Source organism: Thunnus albacares, chromosome 16 (assembly GCF_914725855.1).
Source record: "Thunnus albacares chromosome 16, fThuAlb1.1, whole genome shotgun sequence".
NCBI lineage: Eukaryota > Metazoa > Chordata > Actinopteri > Scombriformes > Scombridae > Thunnus > Thunnus albacares.
This window is the reverse complement of record NC_058121.1, coordinates 29,429,006-29,449,731: the sequence shown is the minus strand read 5'-3', so window position 1 is coordinate 29,449,731 and position 20,726 is coordinate 29,429,006. Positions and strand designations below refer to the sequence as shown.

The window sequence follows — 20,726 nt, the reverse complement described above, 5'->3', positions numbered from 1 at the left end:
GATCCTCGGGGCTGAAAATGAATTCTATTAAGGAGGTAGAAACAGGAAGCTGTTTGTGATCAGCTGACGTCGGTGTGAAGCAGCAGATGATTAAAGAGCCTGAGAGGAAACACGCAGGACAAGAAGACTCATTTGTGAGAGAATCGGAGAGTTTGGACGACTCAAAACGATCGATTATGAAAATAATTGGTGATTAATTGAATAGTTGACTAATGGATTGATGGCTGCAGCTCTGCATCATGTCAACAGACAGTTGAGTGTTTTCTCAGTGACTGAATCATGAAGATAAATAATAATAAATAAAAACTGCAGACCAACAACACAAATAAACTTATAAAATTATATTAAAGTGAGAATTTGTTTTCTTTCATGTATTATAGGTATAGATTAGATATGTAGTGAGTATAATACAGTAAATATATTCACAGGGATGTGAAAGCTGCTGATTCACGCCGACCGTCAGCGTCATGTGTTTGTGTTGCTGAAGCAGACAGGTGAGTTAGTGCAGCAGGTGGTTACAGACGACGGCAGCAGGCTGCTGAACTTCAAGTCATTTCAGTCAACGTTCTCCGAGACTCTGCGTCTCCTGACCTGTTTCAGGTGTTTCAGGTGTTCACACTTGTGAAAGAACAAAAACAAAGAACGAAACTTTCATCGGCAGATTTTGCACATCGTCCTCTTTTATTTGTTCTCAGTTTCTCCTCCACGCTGTCGGAGCAGCACGCCGTCTTCACCGCTACTGACCGATCATCTGTCATCAAACTGAAGTCGGCCTGTTGTCACGGACACCATCTCTAATGACTCGTTTCCACAACAACTCAAGAGTCCTGACATCACTTCCTGTCTAACCACAAGTCACTGAGGGTTCCTTTCGTTGTTCTTAGTGAGACGAGATAAACGAGGATCTACTGCAGACCTTCATATTACAACTTGTTAATTTACTGTCATTAAACTCCAGCTCACATGAAATGTTCCCAGCAGCAGCAGCAGCAGCAGCAGCAGCAGAGTGTTTGATATCCACCCACATCTTCTATCTGCACAGGAGACTTTTACCATAACTGACTGAATGTAGGTCACATCTCTCTGTTCACACTTCAGAGCTCAATCATTCCTCCTGTTCACGCTGACTATTAAAAGATCCCCTTCGACGTAAAAAATCCACAGTGTGTCCACACAGTCATTTAAAAAAGTCTGTGTGAAGCTTCTATTCAGCTTCAGCAGTCTGAGTTAGTCATATCAAGTGGATATCTGACACATTTACAGTCTTTTTAGCATCAAATTCCCTCTTTGTGTTTCCTCGGACAGTGTTTCCCTGTTGAGCTGCAGGTGGAAGTATAGTAACAAAAAGAGGAACTTTGCCACTAAAAAGACTGTAACGTTGAAAGATATCTACTTGATTTGACTCATTTGGACGCTGAAGCTTCATATTAGCTTCAGATAAACTTCCATCACTTCCATTGTAAGGTCATTATGAAGGGATCTTCTAATGGTCAGTATGAACAGGAGGAACGATTACAGCAAGACAAACAGCTTTAATGTTCATGTGATGACTGACTGTTGGTTTAACTTGTCTTTAAATGCACCTTCAGGTACCTGCATGAGGCTTCATTAAAAACAGGAAGAGAGGCAACATAGTGCAGCTATTTTCTACCTCAGAGTGAGTTTCCTGGTGAATAACGTTGTCCTCCACCCTAACTGACAAGTGTTGCACTATTTAAAATCATTTAGAAAGTGTTTTTTTTTTTTTTTTTTAGGTCCACATGTTTCCACCACACAGTAAATATCTGAATATGAACAGAGGGAGAGTCACACTGATACTGGAGTCATACTGGTGTCAGAAAATGTACCAACAATGTAAAACATAAAAGTGAATTTCTTCAGTTTTGTCTGTTTTTCTGTTCGGAGCGTCGTTCTTTCTGTTTGAGTTCATGGATGTTTACACAGGACGGACATTAAAGGTGCTGATATTAGTGGAAAGAAGATGATGCATCATATCTGTCATTTATGACTTGCAGAAGAGCAGGTGTCAGTTTGGATGAAGGTTTTTTTTGAGATTCTGCGTGATGAGGCTCTAAGAAAGAAATCAAGCTAACGTCTTAAAGGACACATTCACCATTTTTCAAGTCTGTTTTTCAAATTTTCAAGACTAACTGTCTCTTTTGGACAAATGAAACTTTATATTATAGCTTCAGATAAACTTTGAAATACATCAGTCTGGACACACATGACGACTGTTGAGCTGCACATGGATCTGATCAGTCACTGTTGATGATGTCATCACGTGTGTGATATGTAAAGAGTTCTTTAAACATGTTTGATATTTGCGACCGATGATGTTACTTGTGTGTCACCTGAGGGAGACGTACCAATAAATAAACCAAAGAAGAAGAAAGGTTTGTGGTTTGTTATATAATGTGGTTACCTGGATGTCCAGAGCCGCTAGCTAACGTACGCTACATTTCCACTGCTTTAGTTTAATAAATTCAACAATATACGTGCTGTTTTCACTCAAAGCTGACCATCAGAGGGGGGACGGAGGAGACACGACATTGTTTAAATATTTTAATACAAGCGTACATCCATGAGCATGTTCTCCACGTGCTACAGCTAAGTGGTGCACTGAGAAAACGTTCCGGGTGGAACTCAAGTAATAGAAGTTTTGTGGATTACCGTAATTACCGGTGATGCAGTAACAAAACTTTAACAGAGCAAATGGAAGCAGATCAGAAAACAAGGAGGCGTCAAACTAAAATACGAGCAAATTAATAATAAAGGCCTCTCTGATATGAGCCTGCTTCCAATAAAGGCCTGGTACCATCTGCAGCTAAACAAAGGCCACTATTAGAGGAAATACGGTAAATTTTATTAAGGCTTAAAGTTAAGCATAATTAAGGGCGTGGCCACTTTGAGTGACAGACGGATGTCGTCACAGGCAAGTCGCTACCATGGCAACAACGTTGATTAGGTAAACTTCATGAAAGTTAATTGTAACATTTTAGTCGCCTAAAAAAAAAGTCTTGTTCAGTGTTTGGTTGAACTAAAAGACCCTCTAAAGGAGTCACATGTTCCATTTTTCCAGTAAGTTCATTTTGTTTAATGGTTTTAAGGCTGTTTTTCGCTAGCGAAAATTAGCATTAGCATGATCATAGTTAACCATGGACTCTAAATGCACTATGCTAACCAAGCTAGCAGCTAGCAGCTAGCATTAGGGTCAGCTTTAAAATAGGAGTCCACAAACCAATGGGTGACGTCATGGCGTCCAGTATTTTTTTACAGTCTATGATGTTTCCTGATGAAACTGATCGATTGATTTCTGGAGCACAGGAGCTCTGTAGTAAGTGTTATCAGCTGTGTGTTAACAGTTAACAGTTAAATGTTTATACCGGGCTCTTACAGGCCACAAAATCAAACTGCTGATGAAGGCAGGACTGTGTTCATGGTGTCCTCTGAAAATGACCGTCAGCATGTTTAAACGCAGTAGAAACAGTAGAAACAGTACACTGCTACATCTCTACCATCTAGGAGCTTTTTTCTTTCTTTTTTTTGCTTTTTCAGCTCAAATTTCACTGCGTAGAAACAGAACGAGCAGCTGGATGCCTCCATGTTTGTTTATGAACAGCAAGAAAGACATGTTTCCTGTCCATGTGGGCTCCTGACTGTTTTAAGACAGACTTGGAAAAACTGTGAACCGTCCTTTAACGTGAGAGTTAGTGAATGAGTGGAGTCGTGATAAGAACAGCGTGATTGTGATTGTCAGGTTGAGCTGCTGAAGGTTTCTATTACTCTGCTCCTCATGTCGTTACCTTTGCTGCTGTCTGACTCTGTCCTCTGTGATCTGGACCTTTATACCTGGGAATCTGAGCACGACAGGGACAGAGCAGCTATCAGCACCTGAACACCTGACACTGACATCATCTACACACCTGACACTGACATCATCTACACACCTGACGCTGACATCATCTACACACCTGACACTGACATCATCTACACACCTGACACTGACATCATCTACACACCTGACATCATCTACACACCTGACATCATCTACACACCTGACACTGACATCATCTACACACCTGACACTGACATCATCTACACACCTGACACTGACATCATCTACACACCTGACACTGACATCATCTACACACCTGACACTGACATCATCTACACACCTGACACTGACATCATCTACACACCTGACACTGACATCATCTACACACCTGACATCATCTACACACCTGACACTGACATCATCTACACACCTGACACTGACATCATCTACACACCTGACATCATCTACACACCTGACATCATCTACACACCTGACACTGACATCATCTACACACCTGACATCATCTACACACCTGACATCATCTACACACCTGACACTGACATCATCTACACACCTGACATCATCTACACACCTGATACTGACATCATCTACACACCTGACGCTGACATCATCTACACACCTGACACTGACATCATCTACACACCTGACATCATCTACACACCTGACACTGACGTCATCTACACACCTGACATCATCTACACACCTGACATCATCTACACACCTGACACTGACATCATCTACACACCTGACATCATCTACACACCTGACACTGACATCATCTACACACCTGACGCTGACATCATCTACACACCTGACACTGACATCATCTACACACCTGACATCATCTACACACCTGACATCATCTACACACCTGACACTGACATCATCTACACACCTGACATCATCTACACACCTGACACTGACATCATCTACACACCTGACATCATCTACGCACCTGACGCTGACATCATCTACACACCTGACATCATCTACACACCTGACATCATCTACACACCTGACACTGACATCATCTACACACCTGACATCATCTACACACCTGACATCATCTACACACCTGACGCTGACATCATCTACACACCTGACACTGACATCATCTAAACACCTGACATCATCTACACACCTGACACTGACATCATCTACACACCTGACATCATCTACACACCTGACGCTGACATCATCTACACACCTGACACTGACATCATCTACACACCTGACACTGACATCATCTAAACACCTGACATCATCTACACACCTGACATCATCTACACACCTGACGCTGACATCATCTACACACCTGACACTGACATCATCTACACACCTGACACTGACATCATCTACACACCTGACACTGACATCATCTACACACCTGACATCATCTACACACCTGACATCATCTACACACCTGACACTGACATCATCTACACACCTGGCACTGACATCATCTACACACCTGACATCATCTACACACCTGACGCTGACATCATCTACACACCTGACACTGACATCATCTACGTACTTCACACTGACTACCAGCAGTGACTAATGACTCACTAGACATTTTGATATCCGGGCCTCGTTTCCTGATAATGATCAATCTTAGAAGTTTAGAGGGTTTCTCTGTCCGTGGTGCTGAAGGTGATGAATACGTTTTAAGGCAGCTTTGCATATCTAACCATTTGTAATCCCTGATACATAACGAAAAGACATCAAAAGCTGTAAATGTTGTTAACGACACAAATCAATGTTTTATACTTGAAATGAAGTTTTCAGTCTGAAAAGGAAGCTTCATGTGCAGTAAACAGTCTGCAGCCTTTATGATTCATGTTCCTGGGTGGAAGCTGGTTTAAGAAAGTAAACTTTGCTTTATGTGCTGCTGGAGGCCGACGTCACTTTATTCTGCCACTGCTGTATTAGACCTGCTGCATGTAAGTGTGAAATAACATATACACATTTCAAGAGTCTCCAGTCACGATGCTCTTAGGAAACACTAGTTGAGCTAAAGAAGGTTTGTCAGATGGATTTTAGGATCTTAGCATGCAGGTGGTTTTGGGAAACGAGGCCCTGATCTAAAACATTCAACAGCAACATCTCTCTTCAGAAACACGAGTCCATTTCACCAACATGAGGTCACTTCCTCTTCTATTAATTTTGACACTAATCCGAACAAACACACCCGCATGTGAGGATGCGAGATCCCTGCAGGACAAATTTATCTGCAATGTTGGAGTAACAATCAAATCAAATATAATATTAAAGCAACACAATTAAAAAAACAGATATGACAACACAAAATTAGCTTATGTGATGCAGAAGTGCATCATGGGACAGCACGAAAGACAACGTGTTCTGACAGGAGAGTGAAGTGATTTCACACATCAGAGATGAAAACAGCAGCAGCAGGTGAGTCGTACGTACCTTACTGACAGACGGAGAGATGACTTTTTCCTCAGGACACTGACTGTGAGTTTGACCGACGTCATCGGAGTCCTGAACAACCTGAACAGAGACGACGTCACACATCACCAACACAGCAACTCACGATTCAACCAGCTCGATGACTGATTACTTACAGACTGACTCTGGTCACTAGTCTACGTCCACTCAATAATAAAGGACTGTAAAAGTTAGCTGACATATGTTGAAAAGTCACAAGTTTCAGATGAATATCAGTTTCATGTGTGACTGTGCAGTACAGAGATGGACCCATGAGGTTAGCTTAGCTTAGCACAAAACTGGAAGCAGGGGGGGAAACTGCTGCTGGCCTGGTTAACATGTTGTATCGTGTTAGCTATCAAGCTAGCATCTAGCAGCTGTTGGTCCACTAATAGCTCCAAACACACTGAGTCTCTGGTTCCAGTCTGATGAACCTGTTCATGAGCAGCTGAACCGTCCTGAGGTTTTCATCCTAAGATGTAAATATAAGACGAGCCGTTCTGCTCTGTTTCATTCACAGAAACGTCCCCAAAGAGCCAAAAGAAGGATCAGAAACCAGCAGACACCTTTATCAGTGTCAGTAGTTCTATTAGAGGAAGTGAAACAGAGAATATGAATCCAGCTGTCCAGCCTTTATGACTCATGAGTTTGGATTAAGAAAACCTTTAATAATCTGTGTCTGACACATTCTGGCATCATATAGCTGCACATTTCTGTCAAAGATGAGCTGCAGTTTCAGGAGGAGCTTCAGGGGAAACTTATTTTACATGATTATAAATGTCAATCTATTAATAGACAATAACAAAGTGTTCAAAGTGTAACAGAAATGTGGGATATTGACTCAAGACTTTTACGGAAAAGTGACTTAAACATTTACTCAGAACGTCATCAGAGCAGCGCTGCTCGGAAACAAAAAACATCTTTGTAAAAGCAAAGAGCTCCGTGACTAACACGAGAGGCGTCATGTGACGTCACAGAGATATTACACCTGGACCACACAGCCGACCTCGACCTGCTGCTGCAGCCCTGCAGGCCTGCTGCTGCTGCAGCTCCATCAATAATAGAAGGCTTCATATCATTTCATTATAAATATTTAATGTTGTTGCTATGATGTAAATATGACTGTCAACACATCTATTCTGGCTGAGAACCACATGTGTCACACGGAAAAATAGGTGAGACCCCGAATCTCTGGATGACGCGCCGCATGTGGGCCGCGTGGCTCTTATCTGTTAACGTGGAAGCCGAAGTGAAAAGCAACAAGTTCCACAACACGAACACACACTGCTGAGGAGAGAAACTCACAGCCTGCAGCAGGTGATGAGAAGCTTCTCTTATATTTGATTTGATCATATTTAAACTCTGATTGGGGTCAGATGATTCATTTCTGTTAAACAACATAAAACACACGTTACTGAACGCACTGAGGATTGTTAAATCAAGTGTGAGAAAGTGAGAGAGTTTCCACCACAGAGCCCTGAGATCAACGTGACGAAGGGAAGAATCATCTCACCACACTTCTGCACTGAGTGAAGAGACGCTTGTAGAGTCCCAGAAATACCTGGAAGTCCACAGCTGTGAAGGCAGAGCGAGATAAAGATCAGAGCTGTGTGGTTCCAACTGACAGCAGGAGGATATTAAAGTGTGTAGCTGATAAGAGAACTTTTCAGTTGACATAAATAAACGTGGCTGAAACTGCACAGACGTGTGTTAGTTAACTGACACATCGACCTGCCGTTACAGTTCATGTACAGTATCAGTATAAAAATCTTACTTTTGTTGAGGGTTTTACCAGCAGCTCTGAGCTCATCAGTGATGAACCTCTCCAGCATGTTCCTGCAGGTCACAAACAACCAATCAGATCAACTCATGCGTTTATTATTTCTGTTATATTATATTATTAATGTGATGTAAACAGAGCAGACGGCAGAATAAAAGTTTCTCTGAGAGAGATGATGCAGCAGTCATGAAACAGCGTGTGTGTGGAAACATGCTGAGTGTAATTTCCTCCTCTTATTTACATCCCGTCACCACATTTTACACCGAATCTCACTGACGTGTTTCCCTTCTGCTGCTTTTCATCAGCTCGCCGACAAATACGACTTTTGTATGAAAACGTTTCTGCTGATGTGACAGAAACGAGCCGACAGAAACATGTCGACCTGTTTCAACCAACATGACAACAGAAAAGAGTCGATTAAAACTCATCAGATGAGCTGAACGTTCTCAGTTTCTTGTATTTTGAACAAGATTTTGTGTTTGTGGTTCATTTATTTAAATACCTGCCGCCTCGTTAGTCATCTGTCTGTTCTGTTGATGATAACTTTTAGTTGTTTATCTGATTACTGTGGGCTCTTCTCTGGTTTCTGAGTGGATTTCTGGAGGTTTACTGGTGATGGACATGAGAGATAATGATCTTCTATCTGAGTGAGTCATGGCTCTGAGGAAGAAGAAGATGACTTTCCACTCTTCTTCATCTTCATATAGTATCTCCGACTATTACAGAGCAGATCCTGTCGTTCCCCCCCCCCCGGGGAGGCTTGACATGAGTCACTACTTCCTGTCTGAAGGAAACTTCTTTATATAATCATCTGATTCAGACTCACTGGTTCAAACTGGGGAACAGATCTGTGAAGACGAACTTCAGGTCGTCTTTTAACACCGAGCCGCTCCTGTCCTGAAAACACAAAACAACAACCGACACGTCAACACAGCCAGGCCGTGATCGATCGGACAGGAAGTGATTACTGTCAGTGTTCTGGATGTTCACCTTGTCGTGAAGGTCAAATTTCTTCCGGGCAGATGTGATCTGTTTTTGAGAAAGTTCCTACGACGGAAAGAAAACAACTTTGTTTGTCAAAAGTTATAAAAACAGGAACAAAAACAGTTTTTAAGGTATTTTCAGCGTCAGTTTGAGTCTGTTGAGATCATTCAAGACACAATTTTTATACTAAATAAATAAACTTCATCTCTTTTCAAACACTCGATCAACATTCATTAATAGAATTCATCTAAAACTCAGCATCAATATCAAACATCTGAACTTCTGATCACTGTTAATCATTAAACTTTAGTTAAAAAGAGCAAATCAACCAAAACATCATGTGACCTGGTTTTGACCTGTCAGACCTGCGGCTCTTTGATCTGATATCACTTCATCAGACATCATTATCTCAATCTAAACCAAAGAGAATCACTTCAATAACATCATCACTCTGGAAAAACTACTTTCAATCCCAGTAAGAATCTATATGTATCAACTGCATGGATGAATACATGAGTGTCCGGCTTTACGTCCACTATGAATGAATGAAGGACACATGTGAGACTTTATAAAACTCTCTGAGAGTCACAGCTTGTCTTAAAGTTCATTCAGTGTCACTGACTCAAAATAATCAGTTATGTAATTTTTATTAGTTGTGAAACTTCCTGCCTTCGTTGTCTCATTAAAGTGTGTTTGTGGAGTCGGACGCAGACAGGTGAGCGTGTTACTAAATCACAAGAAACCACACGACAACCTCATAGTGCTGAGCTGTTCACTCCTCCATCACCACAAGCTGCTGCTGCTGCTGCTCAGATCACTATTTATTAATATCTGCACCACTGAAATTTATCTTATTTTGTTCATTTTCAGGACATTTGGTTAAATTCTGCCTGACTGCAGGTGTAACAGAGACGTTACAGTAACGTTACAGTAACGTTAGTGCTGCTGTGGGTTATAACCTGCTCTGAGCATCGATGGCGTCCTGATATCGACGCCATCTGACAGCGAAGTGAGACGCAGTCTGAACAGAAACCAGGACACACTGAGATCAACAGGAAACCAAAAACCCAGCCCACCTCCATCTGTACAGTCAGAACGCCTGACGACTGACCCAGATCATAACACACACACACCCTAACACACACTAACACACACTATAACACACACACACCCTAACACACACTAACACACACACACTAACACACACACTAACACACACACACTAACACTGTAACACACACACACCCTAACACACACACACTAACACACACACTAACACACACACTAACACACACACTAACACACACACTAACACACACACACTAACACACACACACTAACACACACACTAACACACACACACTAACACTGTAACACACACACACCCTAACACACACACACTAACACACACACTAACACACACACTAACACACACACTAACACTGTAACACACACACACACTAACACACACACACTAACACACACACTAACACACACACTAACACACACTAACACTGTAACACACACACACACTAACACACACACACTAACACACACACTAACACACACACTAACACACACACACTAACACACACCCTAACACACACACTAACACACACTAACACTGTAACACACACACACACTAACACACACCCTAACACACACTAACACTGTAACACACACACACACTGACACACACACACTAACACACACACTAACACACACACTAACACACACACTAACACACACACACTAACACTGTAACACACACACACCCTAACACACACTAACACACACACACTAACACTACACACACACACACACTAACACTGTAACACACACACACCCTAACACACACTAACACACACACACTAACACACACACACTAACACTGTAACACACACACACCCTAACACACACTAACACACACACACTAACACTGTAACACACACACACCCTAACACACACTAACACTACACACACACACACACTAACACTGTAACACACACACACTAACACTGTAACACACACACACACTAACACACACACTAACACACACACACTAACACGCACATTATAACACACACTAACACACACACACACGCACACACACACTAATACACACTAACACACACACACACACGCACACACACACTAACACACACATTATAACACACACTAACACACACACACACACACTAATACACACACACACACACTAATACACACACACACGCACACACACACTAATACACACTAACACACACACACACACGCACACACACACTAACACACACATTATAACACACACTAACACACACACACTAACACACACATTATAACACACACTAACACACACACACACACACTAATACACACACACACGCACACACACACTAATACACACTAACACACACACACACACACACACACACTAACACACACACACACAAAAACACACACTAACACACACACACACACTTACACACACACTATAACACACACACACACACACACTAACACACACACACACACAAACTAATACACACTAACACACACACACTATAACACACACACACACACACACACTATAACACACACACTCACACACACACTATAACACACACACTCACACACACACTATAACACACACTAACACACACTATAACACACACACACACTGTAACACACACACTCTCTCACACACTCTCACACACACTCTCACACACACTGTAACACACGCACTATAACACACACACACACACACTAACACACACACACTGTAACACACGCACTATAACACACACACACACTATAACACACACACACTCTCACACACACTGTAACACACGCACTATAACACACACACACTCTCACACACACTGTAACACACACACTATAACACACACACACACTGTAACACACACACTCTCTCACACACTCTCACACACACTCTCACACACACTCTCACACACACTGTAACACACGCACTATAACACACACACACACACACACTAACACACACACACTGTAACACACGCACTATAACACACACACACACTATAACACACACACACACTATAACACACAAACACTCTCACACACACTGTAACACACACACTATAACACACACACACACTGTAACACACACACTCTCTCACACACTCTCACACACACTCTCACACACACTCTCACACACACTGTAACACACGCACTATAACACACACACACACACACACACTAACACACACACACTGTAACACACGCACTATAACACACACACACACTATAACACACACACACTCTCACACACACTGTAACACACGCACTATAACACACACACACACACACACTATAACACACACTCACCTTGGGGATGTTTGCACTTCTGTCTCCCTGTTGACATCAAACAGAGACATTAGAGATCAGATTTAAAACATCTGCGTGATGTTGAGCTGATGGCGGCGTCAACACGCCTGCTCAGAGCGCCGCAGCTGACCAGCGACAAGTGTGATACTAACCTTCAACTAACCGTTACTAACATCCTACTAACCGTTACTGACCTCCTACTGACCGTTACTGACCTCCTACTGACCGTTACTGACCTCCTACTGACCGTTACTAACCTCCTACTGACCGTTACTGACCTCCTACTGAGCGTTACTGACCTCCTACTGACCGTTACTGACCTCCTACTGACCGTTACTGACCTCCTACTAACCGTTACTGACCTCCTACTGAGCGTTACTGACCTCCTACTGACCGTTACTGACCTCCTACTGAGCGTTACTGACCTCCTACTGACCGTTACTGACCTCCTACTAACCGTTACTAACCTCCTACTGAGCGTTACTGACCTCCTACTGACCGTTACTGACCTCCTACTAACCGTTACTGACCTCCTACTGAGCGTTACTGACCTCCTACTGACCGTTACTGACCTCCTACTAACCGTTACTAACCTCCTACTGACCGTTACTGACCTCCTACTGACCGTTACTGACCTCCTACTGACCGTTACTAACCTCCTACTGACCGTTACTGACCTCCTACTGAGCGTTACTGACCTCCTACTAACCGTTACTAACCTCCTACTGAGCGTTACTGACCTCCTACTGAGCGTTACTGACCTCCTACTGAGCGTTACTGACCTCCTACTGACCGTTACTAACCTCCTACTGACCGTTACTGACCTCCTACTGAGCGTTACTGACCTCCTACTGACCGTTACTGACCTCCTACTGACCGTTACTGACCTCCTACTGACCGTTACTGACCTCCTACTAACCGTTACTGACCTCCTACTGACCGTTACTGACCTCCTACTGACCGTTACTGACCTCCTACTGAGCGTTACTGACCTCCTACTGAGCGTTACTGACCTCCTACTGAGCGTTACTGACCTCCTACTAACCGTTACTAACCTCCTACTAACCGTTACTAACCTCCTACTGAGCGTTACTGACCTCCTACTGACCGTTACTGACCTCCTACTGACCGTTACTGACCTCCTACTGACCGTTACTAACCTCCTACTGACCGTTACTGACCTCCTACTGAGCGTTACTGACCTCCTACTAACCGTTACTAACCTCCTACTGAGCGTTACTGACCTCCTACTGAGCGTTACTGACCTCCTACTGAGCGTTACTGACCTCCTACTGACCGTTACTAACCTCCTACTGACCGTTACTAACCTCCTACTGAGCGTTACTGACCTCCTACTGAGCGTTACTAACCTCCTACTGAGCGTTACTGACCTCCTACTAACCGTTACTGACCTCCTACTGACCGTTACTAACCTCCTACTGACCGTTACTAACCTCCTACTGAGCGTTACTAACCTCCTACTAACCGTTACTGACCTCCTACTGAGCGTTACTGACCTCCTACTAACCGTTACTGACCTCCTACTGACCGTTACTAACCTCCTACTGACCGTTACTAACCTCCTACTGAGCGTTACTAACCTCCTACTAACCGTTACTGACCTCCTACTGAGCGTTACTAACCTCCTACTGACCGTTACTAACCTCCTACTGACCGTTACTAACCTCCTACTGACCGTTACTAACCTCCTACTGAGCGTTACTGACCTCCTACTGAGCGTTACTAACCTCCTACTAACCGTTACTAACCTCCTACTGACCGTTACTAACCTCCTACTAACCGTTACTAACCTCCTCCTGAGCGTTACTAACCTCCTACTGACCGTTACTAACCTCCTACTGACCGTTACTAACCTCCTACTGAGCGTTACTAACCTCCTACTGACCGTTACTAACCTCCTACTGACCGTTACTGACCTCCTACTGACCGTTACTGACCTCCTACTGACCGTTACTGACCTCCTACTGACCGTTACTGACCTCTTACTAACCGTTACTGACCTCCTACTGACCGTTACTAACCTCCTACTAACCGTTACTAACCTCCTACTAACCGTTACTAACCTCCTACTAACCGTTACTGACCTCCTACTGACCGTTACTAACCTCCTACTGACCGTTACTAACCTCTTACTAACCGTTACTAACCTCTTACTAACCGTTACTGACCTCCTACTAACCGTTACTAACCTCTTACTAACCGTTACTGACCTCCTACTAACCGTTACTGACCTCCTACTGACCGTTACTGACCTCCTACTGACCGTTACTAACCTCCTACTGACCGTTACTGACCTCCTACTGACCGTTACTAACCTCTTACTAACCGTTACTAACCTCCTACTGACCGTTACTAACCTCCTACTGACTGTTACTAACCTCTTACTAACCGTTACTAACCTCCTACTGACCGTTACTGACCTCTTACTAACCGTTACTAACCTCCTACTAATGTTACTAACCTCTTACTAACCGTTACTAACCTCTTACTAACCGTTACTAACCTCCTACTAACGTTACTAACCTCTTACTAACCGTTACTAACCTCTTACTAACCGTTACTAACCTCTTACTAACCGTTACTAACCTCCTACTGACCGTTACTGACCTCCTACTGACCGTTACTAACCTCTTACTAACCGTTACTAACCTCTTACTAACCGTTACTAACCTCTTACTAACCGTTACTAACCTCCTACTGACCGTTACTAACCTCCTACTGACTGTTACTAACCTCTTACTAACCGTTACTAACCTCCTACTGACCGTTACTGACCTCTTACTAACCGTTACTAACCTCCTACTAATGTTACTAACCTCTTACTAACCGTTACTAACCTCTTACTAACCGTTACTAACCTCCTACTAACGTTACTAACCTCTTACTAACCGTTACTAACCTCTTACTAACCGTTACTAACCTCTTACTAACCGTTACTAACCTCCTACTGACCGTTACTGACCTCCTACTGACCGTTACTAACCGTTACTGACCTCCTAGTGACCGTTACTGACCTCCTACTGACCGTTACTAACCTCCTACTGACCGTTACTGACCTCCTACTGACCGTTACTAACCTCCTACTGACCGTTACTAACCTCCTACTGACCGTTACTAACCTCCTACTGACCGTTACTGACCTCCTACTGACTGTTACTAACCTCCTACTGACCGTTACTGACCTCCTAGTGACCGTTACTAACCGTTACTAACCTCCTACTGACTGTTACTGGCCTCTATCATAAACACTGAGATGTGAACTGAGGGGATGAAAACAGATCATTGAGGACAGAGCGACAGCCGTCACCTCGGTGGAGACGCTCGTCTTGTCTTTGTGTCGTCCTCTCCTGACGAGCTCCAGCAGCAGAGGTGAGTTCCTGTTCAGCTCAGACTCAGACAGACCCAGATCTCTGCAGACCAGGTCCCGACTGTCCAGACCGTTCAGCTGCAAACACACAAACACAAAGATGACAGCAGAGTGTCTGTTAAAAAGGGCTGAACGGGAATAAAACTGTTATCCAGATCTGTAACATGAGTTACGTGTTGTTGTCAGTATTTGTTCAACTTCACTGTGAATATTTTAACCAACAAACACTTTAAAGTATTCTGTCACAGAGACTAAAGACACCAGAAGATATTCACGTTTAAGAAGCTGGAATCAGAGAATTTGGACTCAAAACAACTAATCGATTAATGGATTGTTGCAGCTGTAGATGGATGATGATGTTGTTAGTGTAAAACTGTAGACGTGTCAGTCAGATGACTGGATGTGATTTCTGCTGTTGAAAGCTCCTCTATATGTAGCCGAGACACTACTTCTGATTATTTTATTTCCTTTTAATTGGTGACAAATTAAAGATAGTTTTTCACCATTTGTGCCACGTGTACTGAACAAGATCTGAACGTCAAGAATGATTAAACAAACACAAACAAAACATCAAAAGCCTAGAAGGCCGTTAGATCATCTGAAGAAAAGGAGAAGCTGCGGTTTTCTGCATCGAGCAGACATCCCTAGATTTTAATCTCTGTACAAAAGAAGTTCAGAAACTTCCACATAGTCAAAGCGAGAGATAAAGAAATGGTCACCATTTTGTGTAAAGTCACGTAACGTCGGCATGTAACTGATGGTTGTCCTGGAGACGATATGTGATGATACAAATAACAGGAAGTTGTAGAGTTATAAAAAGAAAAGCAGACAGAGACTCAGGGTTCCTGATGGAGAGAGATCATCTCTGAGACTATCTTTAGTCTTATGTTACTTATTTTGTAAAACCAAATAAAACTGGTTTGTATGTTTAAGTTCCTGACTTGTGCTCGTCTCTGAGGTCCTCTGGTGATCGCCTCCTTCAGGAACGACTGACTTTAGTTTTAAATTCACTTCGATTAAAAATGATGATGAAATCTGTTCAGAACAAACTTGTAGTGTTTCTTGAATAACAGGAAGGTTCAGGTTTAATGAACGAGGTCAACATGCTGCTGTACATGTGATGGAGGTGTGATTTAGGGGTTTAACTGACTGAACTGGCTCTGAAGCTGCCCTATAAAACCAGGCGAGCGTCCTCAGACCGTCAGACTGGGTCTCCTCCAGAGTCGACCTGTTAGGAGGCTCTTGGAGGATTTTCAAACCTCCGACACCTGTTTGCACCGATACACTTCGTTGTGACCTGGCTGTTAGGATTCCTGACTAAACAGGCCCCGTTGGTAGCGGTTCAACGACAGCTGGTGATTATAGAAGCCGGCCTGAATCTGGTTCAAGAGCTCGGACGGTCCTGCGTCTGTAGATGTTGGGAACTACGTTGGATACCCCGGTCAGAGGTAGAGGACGGCTGTCTGTCGGTGCTTTATCCACACCGGCAGGAGGTATCGGTCGTCTGTAGGCAGAAACCAATCACACTACCAAAAAGATTTACAATAAGTACAGTTTATACAAAAAGATAAAAAGATCGATTAAAAGAAAAAACACAAGATCAATAGACAGAACGCAGATAAAACTACGTAGAGCAGCAAAGATTCATTGATTAGTTGACAACTACTGAATTAATCGCTGAACATTTTGAAGAAGAAAATTCTAAAATTCTCTGATTCAGCTTCTTAAATGTGAATATTTTCTGGTTTCTTTGGTCTCTGTGACAGTAAACTGAATATCTTTGGCTTTAGGAAACACTGATCCACATTTTATGGACCAAACAACTAATCAATTAATCCAGAAAATAATGGAAGGGATGAATCAATAGTGAAAATAATCGTTAGCTACAGCTGTAATTATCAGCTTTATCCTTTATACCACATTCACATCCGGTGTTAACATGTGATGGTTATCAGGATCGGTCAGACCGCATCTGGAGGAGATCAGATCTCAGCAGGGTGAAATCTGTGCAGCGTGACCACATTCATAAGACAAAAAAACCATCTTGTAAGTTGAAAGGTCACCGAGCTCTGCCACTTCCTGTCCCGTAAAAACTACAAGCAGCAGCAGCAACAAGTCTTCCCTCACAAGGAAGTGAACGACGTGCGTTCACGGCAGCAGTTTATTTGTTTTATTTATCATCAACATAAATACAACTGCTGAGCTGCATCATCAGCCGTCTACAGTCAGAGTCACTGAGAAGCTGGAGACAAAAAGATCTGAACTAAGAATCTATCAATCAGCAGGTGTGGAAGTAGACAACATCATTATAGTCCTTTAAGGATCAATAACTGAACATTTCTGAGGCAGAGAGCTCGTTAGTGCGTGTGTGTGTGTGTGTGTGTGTGTGTGTGTGTGTGTGTCGCAGCCACAAACCACAGAAACGCCTCCTACAGCCGCCCTGCGGTCGCATCGACTCACCGAGTTGATCTCCGGCTGGAACACAGCGAGGCTGAAGTCCAAGTTAAACACCTGCAGGAAGTCCATGATCAGACTGGCCACCAGCCGGCCTGCGGGGCACAAAACACACACTCAGGACCCGACATTTAACACCTCAGAGGCACCAAACACAGTTTCCCTCCATTACATACAAATATCATTCTGTGAATCATCAAATAAAAGCTGGTGTTTAAATCATTTCAGTCGTTTTTCAAACAAAAATGACAAAACTTTGATGGTTCAAAGTCCTTAAACTGGAGGATTTGTTCTTTTTCTTTGAGGTTCTGGACTGTTACAGATAAAAGAGGTGAGCTGAAGGCGTCACAGAGCTCTCTGAGAAACTGTGAAAGACATTTTTTTGTACACGAGTATTGTGTGTGTGTGTGTCAAAAAAGTCTGATAGATCTTATTTTTTTCAATTTCTCACGTCACCCAGTGCAGCGCTGTGACTCACTGCCGGCACAGAAGAATCAGACATATCAGGCTTTAATCAGTTCATCGTTGGTTTGGATCCAAACATGAGACTCATTGACATATTATATTGATAAGAGGAGACGTCAGATTGTTCTCTGATTGGTGCCTCTGAGGTGTTAAATGTGAGGATGTGGGTGACGGCAGCACAGCTCCACCTTGAGGTGAAAAACACAAACTGCAACAACTCCTGAACTCCAGAGCCCTTTCAACACATGAATAACTAAACTACATCATGACAAAATAACACCAGAAATCAATAAGTTCTCATTACTAGTTATTCACAAGGAAACCAGCTGCATGAAGGAAGGAAACACTGAACCAGACGGAGAAGAAAAATCATGAGAATCGACATGAAGCAGAATGAAAACAGACGACACGTCAAACTCACCGTCTTTGCTGTTGAGACATTTCTTCAGGTTTTCATTAACCAGAGGAGTTTTGTTCTGAAGATAAAAAAAAGACAAAACAAAGGAGTAAATTAACATCAGCTTTAAGTGTTTAAAACAGCAGGAAGGTTTAGCAGGAGCAACCGTCACCTCCAGTCTGTCCTGCTCCTCCATGGCCAGAAACACCGCCGCCCTCATCTCCGCCTGCAGACGACAAACAAGACGACAGTCAGAGACGCTTTTATGTCTTTTATATCTGGACGTCTTGACTTTACTCTGACAGCAGGCTGAGGTTTCTGATGACACACACATCTGGAACAGCTGGTTAAATCAGAGACGTACTTGTCTGAAGTTCATCACTGATTTCCTACATTTTAACGCACACACAGGACTGAAAAGTTGCTTGTTTGTCCAGCTGAACTCACATCACTTTTCACGGACATTTCCATTAATCTCGATGGTTTTACAGAAAGACACACATTAAGAGTCTGGGACTGTGTTCGCTCCTTCTCTTACATTTGAGACACACATCAAGTACATCACAAGAACGCTGAAATCCTTTAACATGTCTTTAACATATCAGTCAGAATCAACTACTGTAATTAACAGCTGAGTCAAGACAAGCTGGATGATGTCACAGCGTCCTGACGTCTCTGTGTATCCATCACATCCTTTACGTCATTTAACTGTTTATTCGACTGAACTGAAACTGTTTTAGTGATCGATCAAGTCACAACTTGGGAGACAAAATCTTTTATATTATGCAGAAGACAGAACAGAGTGTTAAAAGTCTATTTAACGGTTCTGAAAACTGAAGTTTACCTTGTTGAACAACCTCTAAATGTTCAAAAATATTCAAAAGGTTTCAAATATCCAGTTTACTGTCTTATATGACAAATACAAACATTAATCATATTTAAGAGAATAAAGTAAATATATAAAAAAATAATCAAATAGACTTAAACGATGAAAACGATGCTTCTCAGATGAGGCTAAGCTAACAGTGCTAACAGTTAGCGACACATCATCTGTGAGTTTACTGTTGTTTCAGCTGAAAACTTACAATAAAACAATTTAAACTGGTGTAAAGTGTTTAGTTTCTGTAACTTTACCGACTAACGTCTCAGTGCTAGCTGCTGTTTAGCTGCTGTTTAGCTGCTGTTAGCTCGTTGCTAACCGGTTACATTCATGATTAGTTATATTAAGTTTAAATATTTCAGACCTTCAGCTTGTTGAGGATTCCGCTGTTCTCCAGGTTCTGGATCAGAAGATCTCTCAGCTCGGTGTCGTCCTCTGCAGCCGACATGTTTAACGTTTAACTGAAGCTAACTGCTGCTAACTGCTAACTGTCAGGGCAACAAATCAAAACAAACAACCCGGAACTCACTTCTTCTTCTTCTTCGTGAGGTTTTATGGCGTTTAGTAAACCACCTTAAAGGTGCATTACCGCCGCCTGCTGGACCGGAGTGCAGACAACAAAACAAGAAATAAATAAATAAATAAAAACAGATTAAAGTCCGTATAAAGGAAAACGAGAGATTTCTTTTCAAACACATT

General features: G+C 42.7%; 1 protein-coding gene across 4 annotated transcripts in view; it reads right to left on the bottom strand.

The window, feature by feature from the left end:
- cep43 (centrosomal protein 43) overlaps nt 1-20,579 on the bottom strand; it is a 27,535-nt gene extending 6,956 nt beyond the window's left edge. For 2 of the 4 annotated variants that reach the window (XM_044376397.1, XM_044376398.1), the window contains exons 1-12: nt 20,392-20,578; nt 19,320-19,373; nt 19,172-19,226; nt 18,292-18,380; nt 15,772-15,909; nt 12,444-12,470; nt 9,081-9,137; nt 8,917-8,987; nt 8,085-8,146; nt 7,824-7,885; nt 6,293-6,373; nt 3,804-3,857 (exon numbers count right to left, since the gene is read on the bottom strand). In XM_044376397.1, the coding sequence (XP_044232332.1) occupies nt 3,804-3,857; nt 6,293-6,373; nt 7,824-7,885; nt 8,085-8,146; nt 8,917-8,987; nt 9,081-9,137; nt 12,444-12,470; nt 15,772-15,909; nt 18,292-18,380; nt 19,172-19,226; nt 19,320-19,373; nt 20,392-20,475 (834 nt within the window). In that variant the 5' untranslated portion in view covers nt 20,476-20,578. Of the gene's footprint in view, nt 1-3,803; nt 3,858-6,292; nt 6,374-7,823; nt 7,886-8,084; nt 8,147-8,916; nt 8,988-9,080; nt 9,138-12,443; nt 12,471-15,771; nt 15,910-18,291; nt 18,381-19,171; nt 19,227-19,319; nt 19,374-20,391 lie in introns of all 4 variants that reach the window. The other 2 variants (XM_044376395.1, XM_044376396.1) reach the window with 2 other exon arrangements.
- Between the last annotated feature and the right edge of the window lie 147 nt (nt 20,580-20,726).